The sequence below is a fragment of the Anopheles coustani genome, chromosome 2 (assembly GCF_943734705.1).
Source record: "Anopheles coustani chromosome 2, idAnoCousDA_361_x.2, whole genome shotgun sequence".
Classification (NCBI taxonomy): domain Eukaryota; kingdom Metazoa; phylum Arthropoda; class Insecta; order Diptera; family Culicidae; genus Anopheles; species Anopheles coustani.
This window is the reverse complement of record NC_071289.1, coordinates 24,214,647-24,233,832: the sequence shown is the minus strand read 5'-3', so window position 1 is coordinate 24,233,832 and position 19,186 is coordinate 24,214,647. Positions and strand designations below refer to the sequence as shown.

The following is a 19,186-nucleotide window of genomic DNA, read 5'->3' as shown; positions in this document are numbered from 1 at the left end:
TGTTTGTGCATGTGGAATTGTTTCCCTTCACAATTGATGCTTATTTAGGATCGTTCGTGCAGAGTGGTAAGACTAGTGGCAGCTCATGTATTTTTAGCAAGAGTAAAAATACTCCAAAGAAACGAAAGGTAAAGGTAGTATGCAAGCGTTTGAGCGAGGCTGTTTATTGTTCAAGCTGTAGTTTTGTTTGACTTGATTCGGTTATATTTTCCTAAACATAATTCCACAGCTTGTTTTTAAACCTACTGAGGGTTTTCACGTATGTTTCCTTTAGAATGATCGTTTAAATGTGGGTCATTTTTTCATGTTAAAGTCACCTTGAACACATGTTTTATCTCTACATATTATTCTGCACCATCCTCCCCCATTGTTGATTGCTTCATAAATGTATGATCCTCAATTTTTTTAATGTATGCTCTATACACTTTAGTTATGATTAATTATACTTGTTGTTTTGGCATTTCGTTTATCCCACCATAACTGTTTCCCCCTTTGTAACGGGAAATCCTGTTGGGATTACTTCGTCCGGTAATACCACTCAATTAGCCATTTGAATCATGAACCCATTATGGCACTGCATGTAACATGTTCAACCTTTCCAAATGACTAAACTGTGTTTCTGATCCCCGATATTTGTACAAGGACAGTTCATCAAATTGATGCTTAGTTATTATGTCAGCTGTATAATTTACATGATTGGAGTGAGCCGTATTTGGCAATGAAAATTCAAATAAGCGTTTAAAGCTGGTGAAAGTCAAACCAGATGTGGGGAATGGATTCCTGGAAAACGTAGGAAAACAGGTTCTTCGAAGAAAACCTCCCTTGCAGTGCGGTAAACAACGAAGAAAAGCTGCGTGCTGTGTGTGTGTGTGTGTGTGTGTGTGTTGTCCTGGCAGGATGGTTTTAAAACCAAAGTTGTTAACGACGTTGTACTCCCCCATCGTCGCTTGTCTGTGTCTATGTGCGGATAATAGCGGGCAGAAGTAATGTGGGTGTTTAAACTAAAGTTATGACGCCGTAAAGTTGTCCAGTAGCGAGCCAGCGTGAGTAGGTGGGAAACGCACTACCTGCAGTGAGGCACTTTTCCAGCCGAGGCTTCCAGAAGACGCACGGGTGGGGAGGATTGCGTGTTGTTGTAGTGTGTCGAGTGGCCTAACGCAACCACTTCCTGGCCACTTTCCACACCCACACCCACCATACGCTTTGGTTAATTCTTTGTGAATGTGAACATGTGCTTCGGTTATGCACAGGCCATGCAGCGAGTCACCATCGAACGGAGCAGTTCAATACGTTGGAGTTCCCCAGTGCCCTGAATGGGGCACTGTGTGTCAAGGTGCAGGCGAATAGTTTTCATTTTTTAAACTAATTCGAACCACTATTGAAGTCCTAAATTGGAAATATACAAGGTTAACACTAGAGCTACCGGACCAGTTAAAATGACTTTACTTTTTCAATCACGTTTATATGTTAAGGTTAAACATTTCCACCAAATGCCATTAATCCATGACTTCCACACATCCAATTTTTTTCCATCCTATGGAATGTTAATTTTTATGTATACCAAAATAAAATTATCTATTTAATATAGAACATACATAAAAAAAGACTTTACTTTGTCAATAACATTTATTTCTTAAGGTTAAACAATTCTACCAATTGTTAATCCATGACTTACAAACATCCAATGGAATGTTAATTTTTGTGTATTGAAAAATAAAATTTTCTTTTTAATATAGAACATAAATCGAGGTAGAGTTTCAAGCGTCAAAATCGCGGTAGTTCTCAAATTTCTTTTAAAATTCAGAAAGCTGTGCATCGTCCTCAAATGTTGAAATTTAGATTTACGTTTCGAAGGACATATTTCTTCAGGGATTGATAAAATCTTTCCTAGAGTTGGGATAATTAATTTGGTTGTTTTCATTCCACTATTACATCAGGAAAAAAGAACGTTTTGTGCGCACTTGGATCTAGCCCCGCTCGTTCTAATCCCACTGTGCCGAGCGGTCGAACCGACAGGATACTGCTGACAGGCCGGATCTGGCGTGTGTAAAAAAAGTCACCTAATACACAACCACACCGAACCGCAGCCGTGCTAAATCATGCCTCCCATCGATGGCGGTGTGCGCCTACGGGCCCAAATATCTATCACGTGCCAAAAGCGGATGTGGGGATTACTGCACTGTGGCCGGGGTTCGGTTTCGGCTCTGGACTAGCATAGTTCCAGCTCTGTCCGGAATAGCTCCCTGTATATGTGTGTGTGTGTGTTATGGGTGAAGGTGGGTGGGATGTGTAAGGTCAGCTGTCAGCAATATGGGCGACTGAAGTGAACGACTGCTCTCGATGCTTCGTTTTGCTCCCGGAGGTTGGAGGTGGCCATTCGAGGGGCGCAGGCCGGCCGGATGTTGAACTTTGAAGCCTGAAGCCGGCGGAATGTTTACGCACGCTTTCGCCTCACCGGAGTCCGGAGTGTAGTGCTCCTGGGGGATTATTTCCGCATTGCGTTACGGGATGGGAAAATAATGAAAGTTTGTGTTGTTCTCGCAAAAAACAAAAAGAAGCCCGGTGGAGCTACGTGTGTCCTTCGGATGGTGTAGATTGGGTTTTCCATTTTCATCTCTGCCGCATAGAATTGATATCTTTGCTGATGGGTAATTAGCTCGGGGGCGGACGTGATTTACTTGATGTGTACCGAGCTAGATGAGACATGGGACGTATTTAATGAGTATGAACTACATACTGTCAGATAAAGGGCAAGAGTTTTTTTTTATTAAAACCCATTTATATAAATGTCCGTTTCCTGGATAAGGCATGTTAAATGAGAATACTTTTTGTGTATAAAAACTCTATTGCCGTGTTTGTAGTATACATGTAAATCATGTTTGTTACAACCAGTAAACATGTCGTGAATCTTTTCATTGTCACTTTCTCACACCTGAAGCCAGGATGTTTTCGAATTTCACAGAACACACCAAACTGGCAATCGAATTAGCTTCTTAATAAATCCTTTTCCTTCATCGTGCGAGCGTAATATTCCTTCTGGATACCGTTCACCGTCCAACCAACCCCCCCCCCCGATGCTGAACGGATAAGAAGTGTTGCTCCTTTGCATGTCTCTACGCTGCCGAGGCATTGTATTTTCTGTGCGGTACATAATTTATGAGGCTTCTCGCTTCGTGGGTTGTTTTTACTTTCCCCCCCTTTTTTCCTGTACGTTTTTCCCTTTCGTTACATGCTGGGGTTTATTTTTACGTTCGCTCCTTTTCACTCGCTTTCTTCCTCCACCGCGTAAGAGTAGTGGGCGTCCGGCTGCTGGTGTGTATCCTTACCCTGTGTCCGTGTTCGACGACAGTTTTCCCCTATTTCCGTGCACGCTCTGGTGCGCGGTACGAGACCGGGCGCTATTTTTAGCCGGTCCTGGCAGTGTGGCTTCAATATTTTGTTCCTGTTGCCTTGCGCTGGGCGATGCACTTCAAGAACGTACATATTTATGAAACGACGCCTCATCAACTGTGGTGCCCCACCGGAAGTGAGGTTGAACCGGGTGGGTGGGGGTTGCTGGGAAACCTCGGAAAGCTTTTCCGAACGACGGTTGGCTGTGCTTTTGTCGGTCGGGACGCAGCTGCAGCTGCTTGACCGCTCTCCGGCTGAATAATGAATATCAGCTCTGGACGCAAAAACGGGCAACGAAGGAGTAACGAAAATAGCTGGTGTTTATCTGCCGTCACCAGTTTGTTTTTCATCCGCTGCAGCCGGCGTGTCGGATCCCGTTTGGGTGCCCCGAGCACCAATGGGAAGTTATTTCGAGGTCCTTAATAAACAACCTGTCCATTCGGGCAAGATTTAGGATGCTTGAGGATTTGCAGGGCCAAACAAGCTCGTAAAGCAAGACCAGCGTTGCGTCGGGCAGGAAGAGGGGATTGATTCAAGATATTTTGGCGTTTTTCCCTTCCGATCGGAAGGGGTTTTGTGTAGATTATAGAACAATAGCTGAAGAATCGGGAGCTTTACGTCACACAACGATATATTTGACATCCATTTTGATTCTTTCTTTTAATTTTCTTCAACTCTTTGTTTGACTTAAGGATAAGTTGTATTATAGCCTTATCACACTTTTCATCAATTGCGACATGGACATGGAATTTACTGAACTGTCAAAATTTGGTGTTGTCTTCCAGTTTGATATAAAAGAGCCTCTTGATAGTAGGATAATGCAGCGGAGTTTCTGCCATTCACTTTCGGTTTATACGATTTTCGGGAGTCCAGAACAAAAATACTGCAAGATTGTAAATCAACTTTCCATGTAATTGACTGCTAGTTCGTTCACCGAACTTTTATCAACAAACATTCTACATAATCTTTAAAATGATCTTTAAATTTAAAATTGTTTTCCACTATCGAACAAAATTTGTTTTCAATAAAACGTATGAAGCATCATGAAATAAAACTTAAAACAACATGCGAATTTTCAAATTACTAAGGTAGTATTGGGTCATGTCGGTGCAAATTAGAATGCCTCTTCTTTTATGTTCCTCTTTCTCAATTGGTTGTCTTGAACATCCATTTTAGCAACAGTTAATGAACGTGATTTAATCGCCATGTTTTATGAGGAATGGATGATAAAACTTGTTCGCGAAGTGTTCCTTTGCTCGATGTGACACTTAATTAGGTATTTTATTGTGTGCGACAGTCGCCTTGCCGCGAGTCTCCGACGGCATTGAAAGAGCTTCATTTTTCTTCCATAAATAACGTAAACCGATGTACGAGAATTGGCGATATTGGATTTCCGCTGTCAAAGGCTCACGGCTTTGAAATATCATCACATTTTCCGAGAGTGTGATCCGAACTCCCCGGACACTACTTTCCCTTTATCTGCCCGCCCTTGGTGCCAATAAATATTTGTGTCTGCCCGCCCGCTAGTGTTGGTGGTACGTTTCTTCGATCTGCCTACCGACTACCGGATGGTAACGACACAGCTGGTCCAATCATACTCCGGTTCGATTGACCGATTTCGTTTTCCCCAATAGCGTTGTTTTCTTTTTGCTCGTTTCCTAATCGCAATTTCCAGTCTTTCAGGAACCGTTTTTTCCCAGCCATCAAGGGCAACGGAGGGTTCGAGCGGGGGATTTCGAACGGATGCGTCCGACAGCTTCCGCAAGGTCACATCCCGGGGTGTAATAAATGGTTTGCTTCCAAAAAGTGGCCCCCACACACCCACCGGTAAAGGATACATGCGAAACGACGCTGGTCGACGACGGCACCGAAGGGTCGCTCACATCCCCCAAAAGATGGCCATAATGATGCTGATGCTGATGGCTCGAAACCGTGATCCTTCCGGTTTGACCTTGAACGTACGCCGAATGCAAAGACGCCGGAAGCTTGCATAAAGCCACGCTCCTCAGCGCAGCTCATTCCATCATCAATCTATGCGATCGGGGTGGAAAGTTGTCTCGGTACGGTTTCGAGAAACCCGCAAGGATCATCCATCGAATGTGAATAGATGGTGAAATATATGTACATATGTTTCACCTCCCCCGGAGGCTTGACACATAAAAGAGGGAGGAATATAATACTGTCCCAGCATCAGCTTCCCCGCGTCAACATCCGCCGGAATCGCTTCGAGGAATCGCGACACTGAAGTCAAAAGGGGGCCACTCGGTCGCAGTCGCTTCACAGTGCCACTGCGCAGGCTACTTGTGCTGAGGAGGAAAATGAAAAGGTTTTCGTGTAAGAACCGCTTCGTCACGATACGACGATAAAGCGTGTACAACGCAATGCTTGCGGCTTGCAGTTGCATGCTTGCGCACGAGGCCATACCGAACGAATTGGATGGATTTCGTTTGAATAAATTTCATGCCCTTTTTTTTTTTTTTGATGAGATTCAAATATTTTCATCCGAATGCCGCCGAGTGTGGGTGTGGGATTTTTTGTCGCGCCACTTTGGTTGCCTTTTTCTTTCCGGTGCCATTTTCTGCGAATTTTTCGATTCCCATCGCATGAAAGTATGATTTTCTTGTTCGCATATCTCCATCGGCTTGCCTACGGGGCGGCACTCGTTGTTTTGTGCTTTTTGTTGCTCTGCAAAAGAGGAAAAGGGAAAATCCGACAAAACCCACCCGAGCGTAGATATTGTGCCATCCATCCGCAAATCATTTTTCTTCTGCCCGAGAGCTCTAGCCACCGGGTGGGAAATTGCGGTCCATTTTCTAAGCAGCAGAGAATGATGGCAGGATGGATGCTGAAAGGATAGTCTCGTCTTTTGCCAGACGCCACAACACGGACGGGGGGTGGGGGCCGGGATGAGAAGCTTAGGTATGGCAGATCCGGGATTAGGACCACTCGAATGAACCACTCCCCTCGGACCGGAGACTTGTTATGTTTCGTCCTGATCGGGCCACGTATTTCGGCCGGCGTCTTATCGACTCTCCCGTGCGCGCTTCCACTGTCTCAGGGCAAACATTTCATTCGCTTTCGCTCCACTTCTGCCACCACACGGTAAATTCTGTTCTGACGAGGGAACTGTATGTGGAAAGTTTTCGAACAGCTTTCAAAACGGTTATCGTGCATCGAATGGACGCAAGTGTGAAAATAAGCTGTGATTGAACACCGACTTTTCTTTCTTCCACTTTGTGCCGACCGGCTGGGCAGCAAAGTTGCCCGGTCAAACTTGTAGTTGAACCACCGTTGCACAAGTGAGAATGTTGATAGTTATGTTGGCGTGTTGAGTTTTACGAGAGCCGTGTCCGTGACGTACCGAACGCTTTTCGGGGTCGGAACGTGGATCGTGGCAGAACATTTAGAATCGATCCGAAATGTTTGTTTGTCCGATTGGTTAGAGCCGATGTCGTTGTGAAATCAAAAGTAAATATTATTTTGCCTGCGAATGGGGACAGTTTAATAAAACAACTCGGTCGTCGAACGTGCTTTGCGGATTTGCTGACATCTGACATTTGATGGACACCCTGATTTTTGTTTTCTATAAATCCCCTCCGGTGCGCCACTTGTGCATCAAACTGTGATGTGATTTAATCTAACAACTTACTGTCCGCAACAGACCCGAAATGGCTTCGAAGGAGAGAGAGAGGTAGAGAGAGAGAGAGGTCCATATATATTTTTTTTCCAAGCTGATGGATTATTCAGCACCACCGAATCGTGCTGGTTTCCGAGAAGAGACTTTGCCCCAAAGCCAATAACGATAGGATTACCTTGTTTGGAAGGGGATTAGAAATAGCGAACATTTAACAGGAACAGTTATTTACCTAAAATCCTCTCCGGTCGTTGGTGGGAGTTTCGAAGAAGAGTGTCGAAAACATGTTTGAGTGTTTAGGGAAAACATGTTTTAGTACATTTGAAGGAATTGGTTATCAGTAATGATTTGGTTAAATTTTACCTTTTTTTTAACAAAATTTCTAAAAATCAAATTTTTCTTCTAACAGGAATTTAATTATTGCTCGTTTCATTTTTATATCCTTTTTATAAGGTAAGAGTATATCTCTTTTTAATTTTTATTTAATCTCTTTGTCTCCTTTGCGTAGCTTTTCAATCTCCCTTGCCATTCACAGAGCAAACTCGTTTCACCACCACCAGTTTCCTGCGAAGATGAGAAAAACACCAGCCCAATAAGCAGACCCAAATGAAATGAAATGGAACGTGAAATTGATTTGTTTGCGTTGCGTTTATCTTTGTAATAGTTCTTGAAATAACCGGATTAAATGCAGCTTCACGGAGTTTAATGAGATCCGACATTCTTCCTAACGAATGGTTGCTGCTGCCAGCTCGGGTGTTTTCCCCGTTTTCCCCCGGTAGAGATACGTTTGTCAACGTGGCCCGCCAACCATGTCACTCTGCCAGGGCCAGTTTAATCACGATCGGCACAGGAATCCACGCGCCGTTTGTGAACTATTTTTCAGCGTCAGCAAGCAAACTGATAAGCGCACTACTGTTTGTTCGTATTACTCTGGAAACTTTTTCCCGCGGGCGTGAAGTGTGCCGCAAAAGTGTTTCCAACCCGGGAAAGTGAACTTGGGCTGACTGAAGAAGGCTGAAAATTATGTTGCCCGCCGAAGGAGCACCATTTTTTCCCATTAGTGCGATGGCTTTCGGTTCCGCACGATAATGCTTTATTCCATTACGAAGATTGTTTTTCTTTTGTCTTCCGTACGTTCGATCCTTTCTTGGCCGTTAGCTGCCCTGGGTTGGGTAAAGTTTTTGCAGTTATTGGCCTTGGAAAGTTGGTTTCTTTGACTTACATAAAATCCTCATATGCTTCACATGTTGAATTGAATATTATATTGATTTTATCCTCAAGTTTTCCACCTTTTGATCGGCTTGCTGGATTGTTATGTGAGTTCTTTGGCAAGAATCCTTGTAGCAATGCTTTTAAATGTCTGTTTTTCAGGTGAAAAGCTGGTTTCATCTTACTTCTGCTTTTGCACATGTACCAATTTTGTCCCTTATTGTTCTAAGGTTGTCGTCAGAAAAGTAAAACTTGTCCAACGATGATATAATTCGTTCAAAGATATATCTTTCAATAATATTTTTATTTCTCCAGTGCTTTTTCACAAACAGTTACGTATGTTGTTTTATTATTGCGTTTCTCTGTTCTTGGAAGTTCTCCTTCGCTTCGCCGCAAAACGGACTGTATTCTCGAGAAAAACTCTCATAACTCGGCGCACCCAAAGGTCCAAGGAAGATGGGTGTGTCTGTAAAATTGAATCATTTTTTTTCCATGTCTTCGTCCTTCCAAAGTGCGCCGACTTTCCAAGGGGACAAAATGTCGCTCGTGTTTGTCCAGCTGTCAGCTTAGCCTAGCACCGGGGGTTACGGGCCGGACATGGCGCTGCAACGGACAATCCGGAAGCATTTCCCATGCAGCTCACATCCTACATGGTAATTGAAATTCAAATGATCGTTGTCGCTGGGAAAAAGTTTTTCCCTTCCATGTTTCTTCTCGGCGCCGACGGGAAGCTTTTCTTTCCTTGCGCGGCCAGGCTTCTTTCGTACTTGCCCGCGGGTAGGTCAAAAATCGTGAAATCGCTGTCCACAATCGTTGCCGGTCCGAAGATCATCCTTCACCTTCACCCGAAGGCTGGGCAATGGGCCCTTTTCGGTACATGGTCCATGGTACATGGTATGGGTGGACATCCCCGACACCGGAAGGGCTGAAGTTGGGTCAAATATTAGTTTCAGGAAACATTTCATTCTCCTCAAATGCGCAGTTGACTGTCCGGGCTTTGGCGTCGCCAGGATGTGCGCTGTCGGTGTACGGATTCCGGAACAAGCGCTTTCCGGGACGCAAAAAGTGTGGCGAACAACAAAACGAACATGGGAGTGCCTGCAATAAGCCTGTTAGAACAACCGTTCGTCGCTTTCATGCGAGTAGCTTCCTGGAAACGAATTCAATTACTCTTCGAATTACTCGGACCGCTGCTGGGTCCTCGTGGTTTGTTCAGTGCGTGGTAAACGTTGCCAGGCAGGATTTGGCGTGAGGATGTGGTGCCCGGTGGAAACAAATGTTACTCATTGCCACATGTCCGCTGGTAAGCTTTATGGGCACCATCATATGCACACTGACCAACTTGGATCTGATCCGCCAGGGGATGAAGCTAATATCATAACGTTCTCCGAACCGTTGTTGACAAGGACCACAAGTGGAATGGTTTGTGCAGTATCAATTTCATTGTTTTAGATAAATTGGCCATCTTGTGCACGGTGCAACATCATATTGCGTTCATTATTTGACACAATCCTTTGAAGAGATGGATATAAACCAACAAATTTTAGGAACAATTATTCCATATATATTGCACTTTGAGAGTGTACATAGACTAATCTAATGGAAACCCTTTCCTGAGGTTTGAATTATGCACTTGGTATATTTATGGAGAACTGAAAAATCATATTCCCACTCAATGAATGTTCAGGAAAAGTATAAGTATGACTTTACAAGAATGTGTTAATACATGTTATATAATTTGAGATTAGGGATAATTTTTCTCCTCACTTTTTCTGTATTTTATACTTTTTAATGAACCTAAGTGCATTGAGAAGAACAGGGACTATGCGTTTGTTAAAATAGTATTCAACACATTGTCGACAACAATGTGTTTTCTGATGTTTCATTTTATTTCTCTCAGTCAAAAACGGGAAAATAAAGTTCCGTAGAATTCATTCGGTTTTAAAATTTGACAATATGTTGAAAAAGAGTTTATAATACTTAAGCAGATTAATTTGACTTTTTTTTTATTACGAACCAAAACAGAAAATTAAAACTGTTTTTACTGCTGTTATTGCAACATTTCTCCTGCGAGGCACCGTAAACCAATCGGGCCGCTCGAGGTGATGAAGGCATCCAATCAATGTCAGAATGGCTCCAGATTAATGGCAATGGGATAATGTGTTTTCTGCTACAAAACGCAAAAGAAAACAGAACCATTTTCCTCATTTGATTATCTGTGACGGGACACACGGCTCTCTCGGATGAAAACTCGGTGGGGGGACGGGGGAGGTGAATGCCGGGAAAGCTTATCTGCCTCGAACACGCATTAAAACCAACAAACTCTCGAGCGCGAGAGGGAGAGCTCTAATGTTGGAAAGTCGTGGGCTAGCAAGCAGATTGGAAAAATCGAAGTTTATCTGAATCGACATGTTTATCCATCTGCCATGTATCTCCGGTTTGGTGCTCGCGCCACCGTTCACCCCTTCTCGCTGGCCACGGTTGGAATCCGAGTGAGAGGTAAATTTTTTAGGAAATAAACATGACAATTTCATAGCCGCAATTTGATTCAACTTTTTACGGCTAGCATTACGACAGTTTGTTCCGCTTTTGCTAAACACCGTCCCCATGTGGGGGGGTTGATGTTTTACTCTCCTCCTCCCCCACCACACCGCCAGTAACGATGGTAAATGACCAAACAGTGCCCGGAATAAGGCCACCGCAAAGCGCAGGAAGGAAGGGCAGGTTTGTTCGATTCGGTTCCGCCAATTTTCCACGGTTGACATGATTTCCACATTCGCGGCGTACCGACTGCCAATCTCCATAGTCTTCCCCCGCATCGGGCGGTCTGTCACCGATGACAAATAATTGAAATCGTATCGTATGGGTGGACATCGATTAGACAGACCAGGAAGCGGCGGCGACGGTCGGTTGTTTGTTTGTTTTGTTTGTTTTATTTCGTCCATGTCGTGCACGTGACCCCTTTGGTATGTGCTATTTGGTGCTCCATCGAAAAGGATTCGCATCCGAAGCGAGCGACTCACTCAGAACGTGGAAAAGCGTGGTCGATTTCTACTGTCACCTCCAGATGGTGGTACCAGATGGTTCCCAGTTGCACGCTGGGAAAGGCGCGTGCCGTAAACCGTTTACGATGAATGCAACAAAATGATTGATTAACAAAACTAATTGATTGTAAATGAATCCGTTTTGCCAAATAAATATTAGATAATAATAAATACCAGTCATCATAATGTCAAACATTAGCACAGTACCCTTAATTCGTAATTAATACAATTCCAAGGAAAAATAATACAAATAGTCATATTTTTCTCAAGCCTGTTTGGTTATCGTTTTCCCTTTCAAAAACACGATCCAATTAGGATTTTTTTAAATGAGTAAAAGAGAAAGGTAGTTTAGAAAAATGGATTAAAAGAATAAATATCATTCGGATAAGAAACAGTTTTGCTCGTGAGCTGCAGCGACGATAAACCTGCTATACAAGTGGACACCTGTTCTCTCCAATTTTCCCATTGTGCCTCGAGGGTCGGTGCCTCGTGCAGTTTAGTCACGTCCCGACGAACCGTGTCACTTTAGTCCACTCGAGCGAAACACTATCCCGGCTTGCAGCGTTCTGCGCGGAACGACTGCTTATTGGGCCGTACCGTGTGCCCAACCGTGTTTGTGTGTATTATTGCAGGCGATTTTTAATAATCTGCAATTGACGCCGGGGCCCGATTTTCCGGTCCCGTAAGCTCCCGGCTCGAGTGGAAAGCTATCGCCGGGACGAGATCTCTGTTTAGTGGTGCGCTGGGTCGAGAAGAAGGGGAGCCCCATTTAGAAGCCGGATGGGCAGAAAATCTCGGCCCGTGGCGCACAACGCGACGCACACAACTCAATTGTGGGGCACTCATGTTCGCGCTTGGGAAACGGTTCAACGGGCTCCATTCATTATCTTTCCTTTCCGCAGCCTGTGTTTCCATTTGCCATGTCTTTCGCTCACTCTCACTTCTTGTTGTCCTGCTCTTCCTCTGCTGCTGGTGACATTTGTTTTATCCGCGTCCGCCGTTGGCGTGTCTCCGTTAATGAATCGAGGCAGCGTAGTATTAAGTCTTCAAGAGGTAGATCCTTTTTTATCCTCCTCGAAGCGCACAATAGGCTCGCCCGTCATTAAAAGTCCTTCAAGTTGATTATCATTCAGAGGAGTCGATTTTCAAGATGGTTTTATGTTTCATAACCGTTTACTGCTGCAATCCCCTTATGGTGTGTGATGAAGTGGCAGAGCTTTTTCTTAAACGGTTTCTATCTCCTGTATTTTTGTATTTGTGTTTAACTAATCTTTTTGAAAAATTGTATTTTGTTTTATGATTTATTTTATATTATTTTCATTTTATTTAAGTCTGATTTACGCTGTCTTTTATTTTAACTAGTTTTGTGCATTTCTAAAAAAATAATAATTGACTAACATCTTTTAAACAAGACCTTTCTTATATCATTTTTTAAATATTTCTCTAAATTTATCTATAAAACTGAAAAAAAAACACCAAAATCGATCATAAATTGCTACCGGAAACAAATGATCCTGGAATATAGAAAAGTAGTAATTTAATTGGAACAGTTTTTCGTTCGTAAGCACTGAGGAAAGTCATAGTATTAACACACAAAAAAAGAAGGAGATCGCCCCATCCGTCCGGGATTGTCTGGCACTTATAATTAAAAATGTCACTCTTCCGAACGTCGGCGTAGATTCCTTCGGTAACCACACCGAGCAGCAGGACCACCGTGCCCAGCCGGCGTGCTAAGTAAAAGCTTAAATAATCCTTTGAGTCTGCTACTAATCCTAATTTCTTTAAAACTGCCTAGAGCCTGCGGATGAAGTGGCCATCGGAAGTTTGCCTGCAGAAGCTGCAGCCAGCTGAAATGATGGGGAGGGGGGGGGGGGGGGGGGGGAGTAGTCACACTTCACTTCCGCACACTTTAGTTGTGGGCCGTGTTTTTCCTCGTGTGGCTTAATACGTTCGCTTCCGCACTCGCCGTTGATTACTCATCTTACCACCTGCTACATTCAACTCACTGAATCTTGTTATCCTTTGCGACGTTACTTTTTCGTGTAGTAGTTCGCGTTTCTGAGTCACTCACTGTCAATCTTCCAATTTTCCCATTACCAAATAACCGGGTTTTACGCCTGTGTCGCCACGAAACCGGAAAGAACTTTAATTGGACGCGTTTTTAAAAACTCACAGGCCTAACCGCTTCTTTCTGTTCTTCCATTTGCAGAGTCATGGTTACCAAAATATGGAGCAGCTGCATGCCCAAGCCAAGCAGCTCACCAAACCGCGTCGAACGGCATCACTTCTATCTGTGTCAGGTAAGTCTCAACCCGCCTCGAAGGGGCGGACGAAGGGAGCTTTCCCGACTAACGCAGGAAGTGCTTGTTTTGTTTTAGATCTGTGGTCTCCCGTTTCCTTACTGTCCTTGTTTACCTTCACTCGTAGCATCATAGTCATCGCCGGCACGGGCACACGTAACGCAGCGGTTCCTTTTTCCCGTTTGGTCGTTTCGTTGGAAAACCCCGAAGCGGCACCGAGATAACGCCTAAACGAAACACGAAACGGTCGGGACACCACCATCTCCCCCACCACGGGAAACGGGCTAATAAACAGTTTGAGATGCATAAATAAGGCAGGAATAAACGATGGAGCGCTGGTCGTCCCGCGCGTCCAGATCCCGGCTTAGGCCAGGTGATGATGGTTCGGTACTTCGGGAGCTCTCGAGAGCGTTGATAAGAGCACTTTCCGGCACTCGCTGCTGGTCTTCGGCGGCTTAACGATGGATGGAACGGGCCCGGATAGGGACGCCCGGGGCGCGCCCGTTTGGTGACACTTCCGGTTTATCTGGTGCATAAACTTGGCCAAGATAAGCCGCACGTGGTGCATATCGTTGCATATCAGCGTTGCCGTTGGCTGGAGGAGAATGTTGTGAAAAACGCCCATCGTCACACGTTACGCTAGCGATCGATTTGAACAGCGTCGGTAGCGTCAAGGATGAGTTTTCTGTGACAGTTGGCAGGTTGGACGATGGTTAATAATTGCTGAGATAAAGCAAAATAACATTACGTTATCATACGATTACATGCGAGCTCATGCGAAAGTCCAAGCATGAGACACGTACATTGTCTCTGCACATGATGGTGAATGAAAATTAACATTCTATATCGTTGTTCCTTGCTTAACACACAGGATTTCATTGATCTGCTTTTAAATGAAATCGCTTCCTTAATCCTTATGTTCGAGCCATAATTGGTCCTTTTAGCAAAAGTGGCTTCGAAACGAAGGTTTAGAATATTGTTTAACAATCAAATGTGGAAAAAGGTTCATAGTAAACCTTATTTATGGATAAATTAATAATTTGTAGCATGTGGCTCATTTTGTCAACAATCATTAGAACAACATAGAAATCATAGAAATAAATTGTAACCCATTGATGGATAAACTTTTCTGTAATCGTTACACATTGTGTACGAAAACAATATATTGTCAAATCTAAATTAACCTTTACGAATGGTTTTGTTTTAATTTGTTCTCTTGCACAATATGCTGCTGACTGATTCTATTAGTCATTTCATTTGAAGAATATTTACTATCCACGAATAAAAAACAATTGCATATCCACCACATCATTGATCCTACCATAATATTCCATCATTTCCCTTCATTTTAGTATCAATTCGCGACTATAAAAGCTGGGCTTCGTCGTCGGCGCGTTTGATTGTGATTTCTTTCACCATAATGGACACTGATAGAATGTACGTGTTGGCACCGGCATGCGCCACTAAAAACGGCGGATTATTACGCTGACATTATCGCCACGTGACTCCGCGGGGAAAAGAAAATGGAACCACGGTGCAAAGCGCGACGCCACCAACCACCAGGCGGCTCCATGGACGGTGGAAATTAAAACTCTTGTCCATGAGCTCGTTTTTTTTTTGTCGCCCGATTTTCTCTCCCTCGAGCTTCATCACTTGGAGGACACGGATTTCTGCGATTTCGTATGCAGAATGTGTCCTGACCGTGCTGTTTATGGGACGTTAGCGTGTGCTGCCGATGCGGGTACGGGTACCGGGCTCTGATGAGATACCCGGACGCCAGTTGACCGTAAAGCATCATTTACGCAAAACCGTAAACTCGGTTTGCACTCTTCGCGAAGCTGCCCCGGACGCTCTCGCACGATGCCGAACGTCATATGATGCCAAACGGCGCGCGTCAAACGATGAGTGCCACGTGCCAAAACAGGAAGATGGATGCTGCTGCTGCTGCTTCTGCTGCTGCTGCACCGTTGCCGAATGACGACGGGGAAAACAAACTGGCAAATAAACTACCGAACGCGCCACGGCAACGGGAAGCGTGAACCTAGCAGTGGGGGGCCCTGCGAAAGGACTGCGGATGAAAAATGGACGGAAGATTTTGCAGCACTTTTCCCACCGTGTGGAGGCCACCGGGAATTTTACGCTTCCCAGCGTTTGGCCTCCGCATTTGGAACTACGAACGCGCTAAGCTGTCGTCAAAAATAATCAATAACTCCGGGCAAATTTCTCCGGGGGGAGGGGTTTTCCTACCGCGCGAGGTAGGTAGCGGAGGGCGGGTGCCATCCGCGGGCCAAAGTGGAAAACAATGCTCACAAAGGACGGCGGTACAAAGGGGCCCGCAACATCAATGATCGCAGCTGACAATGGGAGAGTGCGATATTGAAAAGTGCCACCGGGAGTGCCAAGGGAAAATCCCGGTGTGGCGCGTGGCGTAAACGCAGTATTAAAACATTGAAAAATGTGAAAATGCGCTGTTGCGGCCTCATAGCACCAGGCAACCGCCCTTTAAGCTGCATCACCATGAATCATGAAGCTGACCCCATAAAGAACGTGCTACAAAAATCAACTTTCTGTTCGAGTCGTCACGAGCGAACGCAACAACGATTGGTGTTTTGTTTGTTTTTCGTTGCCATTTTTTTTTAACTGTTCTTGAACTTGTGACTGTGTGTGTGTGTGATCGCACGTGGCACGTTCAATGTCGGATCTCGGATCTCTGTGGGAGCACACAAATTGAAAGCACTGCAGTCAAATATTTATTTATTTTTGAGATATTTCTGATGATTTTTTATCCATCTCTCTCTCTTTGACTTGATTCGAAACCCGCTTGTACTTGTGCAGTCCACCAATGCAAGCTCCTAAATGCCCGAGCGAGATGGGTGAAAAATCACACCCCAATTGCATTCTTAATTTGAGCCCAATCCGGTTGGGAGAAAATCGGTTACAATCATTCCGTAACACTCACACACGCCACTGTTTGAGGAACGTGGTTTGGGGGATTTTATTTTTCCCGGCGGCTCGTGTGAACGTGTGAACTTCCGTTTGCCTGCGGGCTTTTCCGGAATGCGAGTGTTGAAGTGCACTTTAAGTCGCAAACTTTTTGAGCGCTCATAGACTTTTGTGTGTTCTACGGCATGGCGCTAATTAATTGGCCTGAATTGGATCATTATTTTGATTGGTTTTTTTTCCAGGTGTAGTGTTTTCTATGCTTGTTCACTACAGTATGTTTCTTATAAATTGTTGTTGTCGTGAATGTTTAACATTATATTACAATTCGTTCATTTTCAACAACATAACTACATTAAATTGTATGTGAACGTCTTCACATTCTGTTCAATTTGGTAGAAGTCTATAAAAGGCTTTTGTTTTGAATGAATGAATAAATCAAAAGTTAATATTTTATAACTTCGTTCGCAAGTACCGACCGTAGCTAGTCGCAAACGCCTCGTGCAGTACGGTAACCGTTAAATTTGTCTCTTGCCCGCGGGGGAGTGGTATAAAAAATGCATAAAAGGGGTTTACAGTGTGTTCCATTCTTTTTAGCAAGTTCATTGATTTGTTGTAAATAGTAAAAAAAAGCCTCAACCTTGTAATTATTGTAGCATAATTTTCTTTTAACATACAAGGTACAAGGTCATCGATCAAAATATAATATTAGTTAAAAAATCAAACGATTAATCGTACGAAACACACTGTACGCTTCGCTTCAATGCCACTTAACTTCACAACCGTCGGTAGAATCTGCTACTGGCTTTGTGAAGCTTGCGACCGAATATGAACCGGACCAAAAAAAAATGTAACAAAAAACATCCACAACATGGAAACTATGGACGAAGCGAATTGCAATCTAGCAAAAAAAAATGAGCAACATCCAATCCCAACTTTGTGCCGTACCCAAGATAAATCTGCATTTTTCGCAGCCATTTTTATGTGTATCTGTGTGTAATTTTGTCCTTCTTCATTTCCCATTCGGCAGCGACACTTCCATGATGTACCAAGATCCCCCTCGGTGTTCCGCGCCCTCGTCGAGAGGATGCTTTCAATGTTCGCTTCTATTTCCATATTTCAGGCTCCATTTTGTACCGTGCTAACGCGTGTTTCCTCTCTTCCCTCTCCGTTCTCCTTTTGCAGTGGCAAAGCAGCACGCAGGTCGGAATATGCTACCTTATGTACCGACTGATAGTGGCCATCGTGTTCCTGGCGATGCTCGTCTGCTCGGTGCTGGATATCGGCCGCTCGGAGCCCATGTACGAGCACCACTACGCCAAATGGTGGATCTACCTGACGCACTGGGCGCTGCTGGCGTGCACCGTACAGGCCTGGCTGGCGGCCATCATCGTCACCAAGGGTCTGATGATTGATCGGAACGAGTTCGGTAGGTGTTCGGGGGCCGTTGTTTCACCAGCAGACTCGACCATGTTTTGATCCAACATGTTTTGTTTCACGGCCCCGATCCGGAAGCTGTGCCCTCGGGGGGTCTCGCAAAGCGCCAATTCTATTACTTCCGCTTAACATCGGGCTTCCTCTCAATGTTTCTCTTCGACGAACACACGCAGCACTTGTTTTTTTTCCCCCCTACCGTCCATCTGACCTTGCCGTCGAATGAGATTCTAATTTCCCATTTGCATTGATACCACCTAGTTGCTCACACTCCCGTCCCTCTTTACCATTTCCAGAGTGGAACATCCACGTCGCTAGAGAAAGCCGCCTCCATTCGGTCTACTGGATTGCGTACACGATTGCGACCGTCTACTCGTTCATCGTTACCATCGTCTACTGGACCTTCGTGTACGATCCAAGTAAGTGCCTTCGACGTGTGACCTCTTCGAAACGCAAGGATGCGCTCGCCCTGCCTGCCAACGTTGCTAATTGATAAATGTACCTCGGGATGTTGTGGAGCCCATTTCGATTGTCAGCCGGATGTGCGTATAATATATGAACCGGAAAAGGGAAAATGGAAACTTCTATGTGGTTCCACGTTTTGCATACCGGATGGCTGCTCTAGAGAAAATTATTCATCCGGCATTTGTTGGCTTAATTTTTGCTCGTGCGTTTTCCATGGAAGGACAGGTTTTGAAAACAAGCTCAATAATCACTTAATCTTACTTTGTACCATAATCGCAAATCAAATGTATTGTACGGAACATGTTTTGATACCGTATTATCGATTATAAAATACATAAATAAAATTAACTCCATTGTACGGATCAACTAACATGCAAGAACCGATAGGCTATTGTTTTGATGTATTATTACAACCGTCTCTCAAAGCAATGAATGATTTATAACTCGCCTCTTGATTTAACATATAACGATTTGTAATGAAATACCTCCTTTTCCGCCCTTGTCGAGGTGAAACTTTTGCCGCTGGGCGTTCCATTCGCACCGCATTTGCAACCATTATCGATTACATTTTCTTCATCGATTAAATCTTGATTGTTTGTCGGTCGGCGGTACGCAATTAGCATAAGCTGAAACTGCTTGGTAACTTTTTAACACCAGCCAACAAGTTCCGCACAAAGCACAGCACGAGGCAAGCAAAACTTTCCGCGGGCCGCGTATCCCGGTTGTACTCAAACTGCAGAATGTATCAGTTAGCGATCAGTTGGCGAACA

At 44.3% G+C, this 19,186-nt stretch overlaps 1 protein-coding gene across 1 annotated transcript in view; it reads left to right on the top strand.

Annotated features, from left to right (window-relative positions):
- LOC131262800 (protein rolling stone) overlaps positions 1–19,186 on the top strand; it is a 47,006-nt gene that overhangs the window by 23,071 nt on the left and 4,749 nt on the right. The window contains exons 3-5 of the mRNA XM_058264876.1: positions 13,487–13,577; positions 17,703–17,946; positions 18,248–18,370. Coding sequence (XP_058120859.1) covers positions 13,491–13,577; positions 17,703–17,946; positions 18,248–18,370 — 454 coding nt within the window. The 5' untranslated portion in view covers positions 13,487–13,490. The remainder of the gene's footprint in view (positions 1–13,486; positions 13,578–17,702; positions 17,947–18,247; positions 18,371–19,186) is intronic.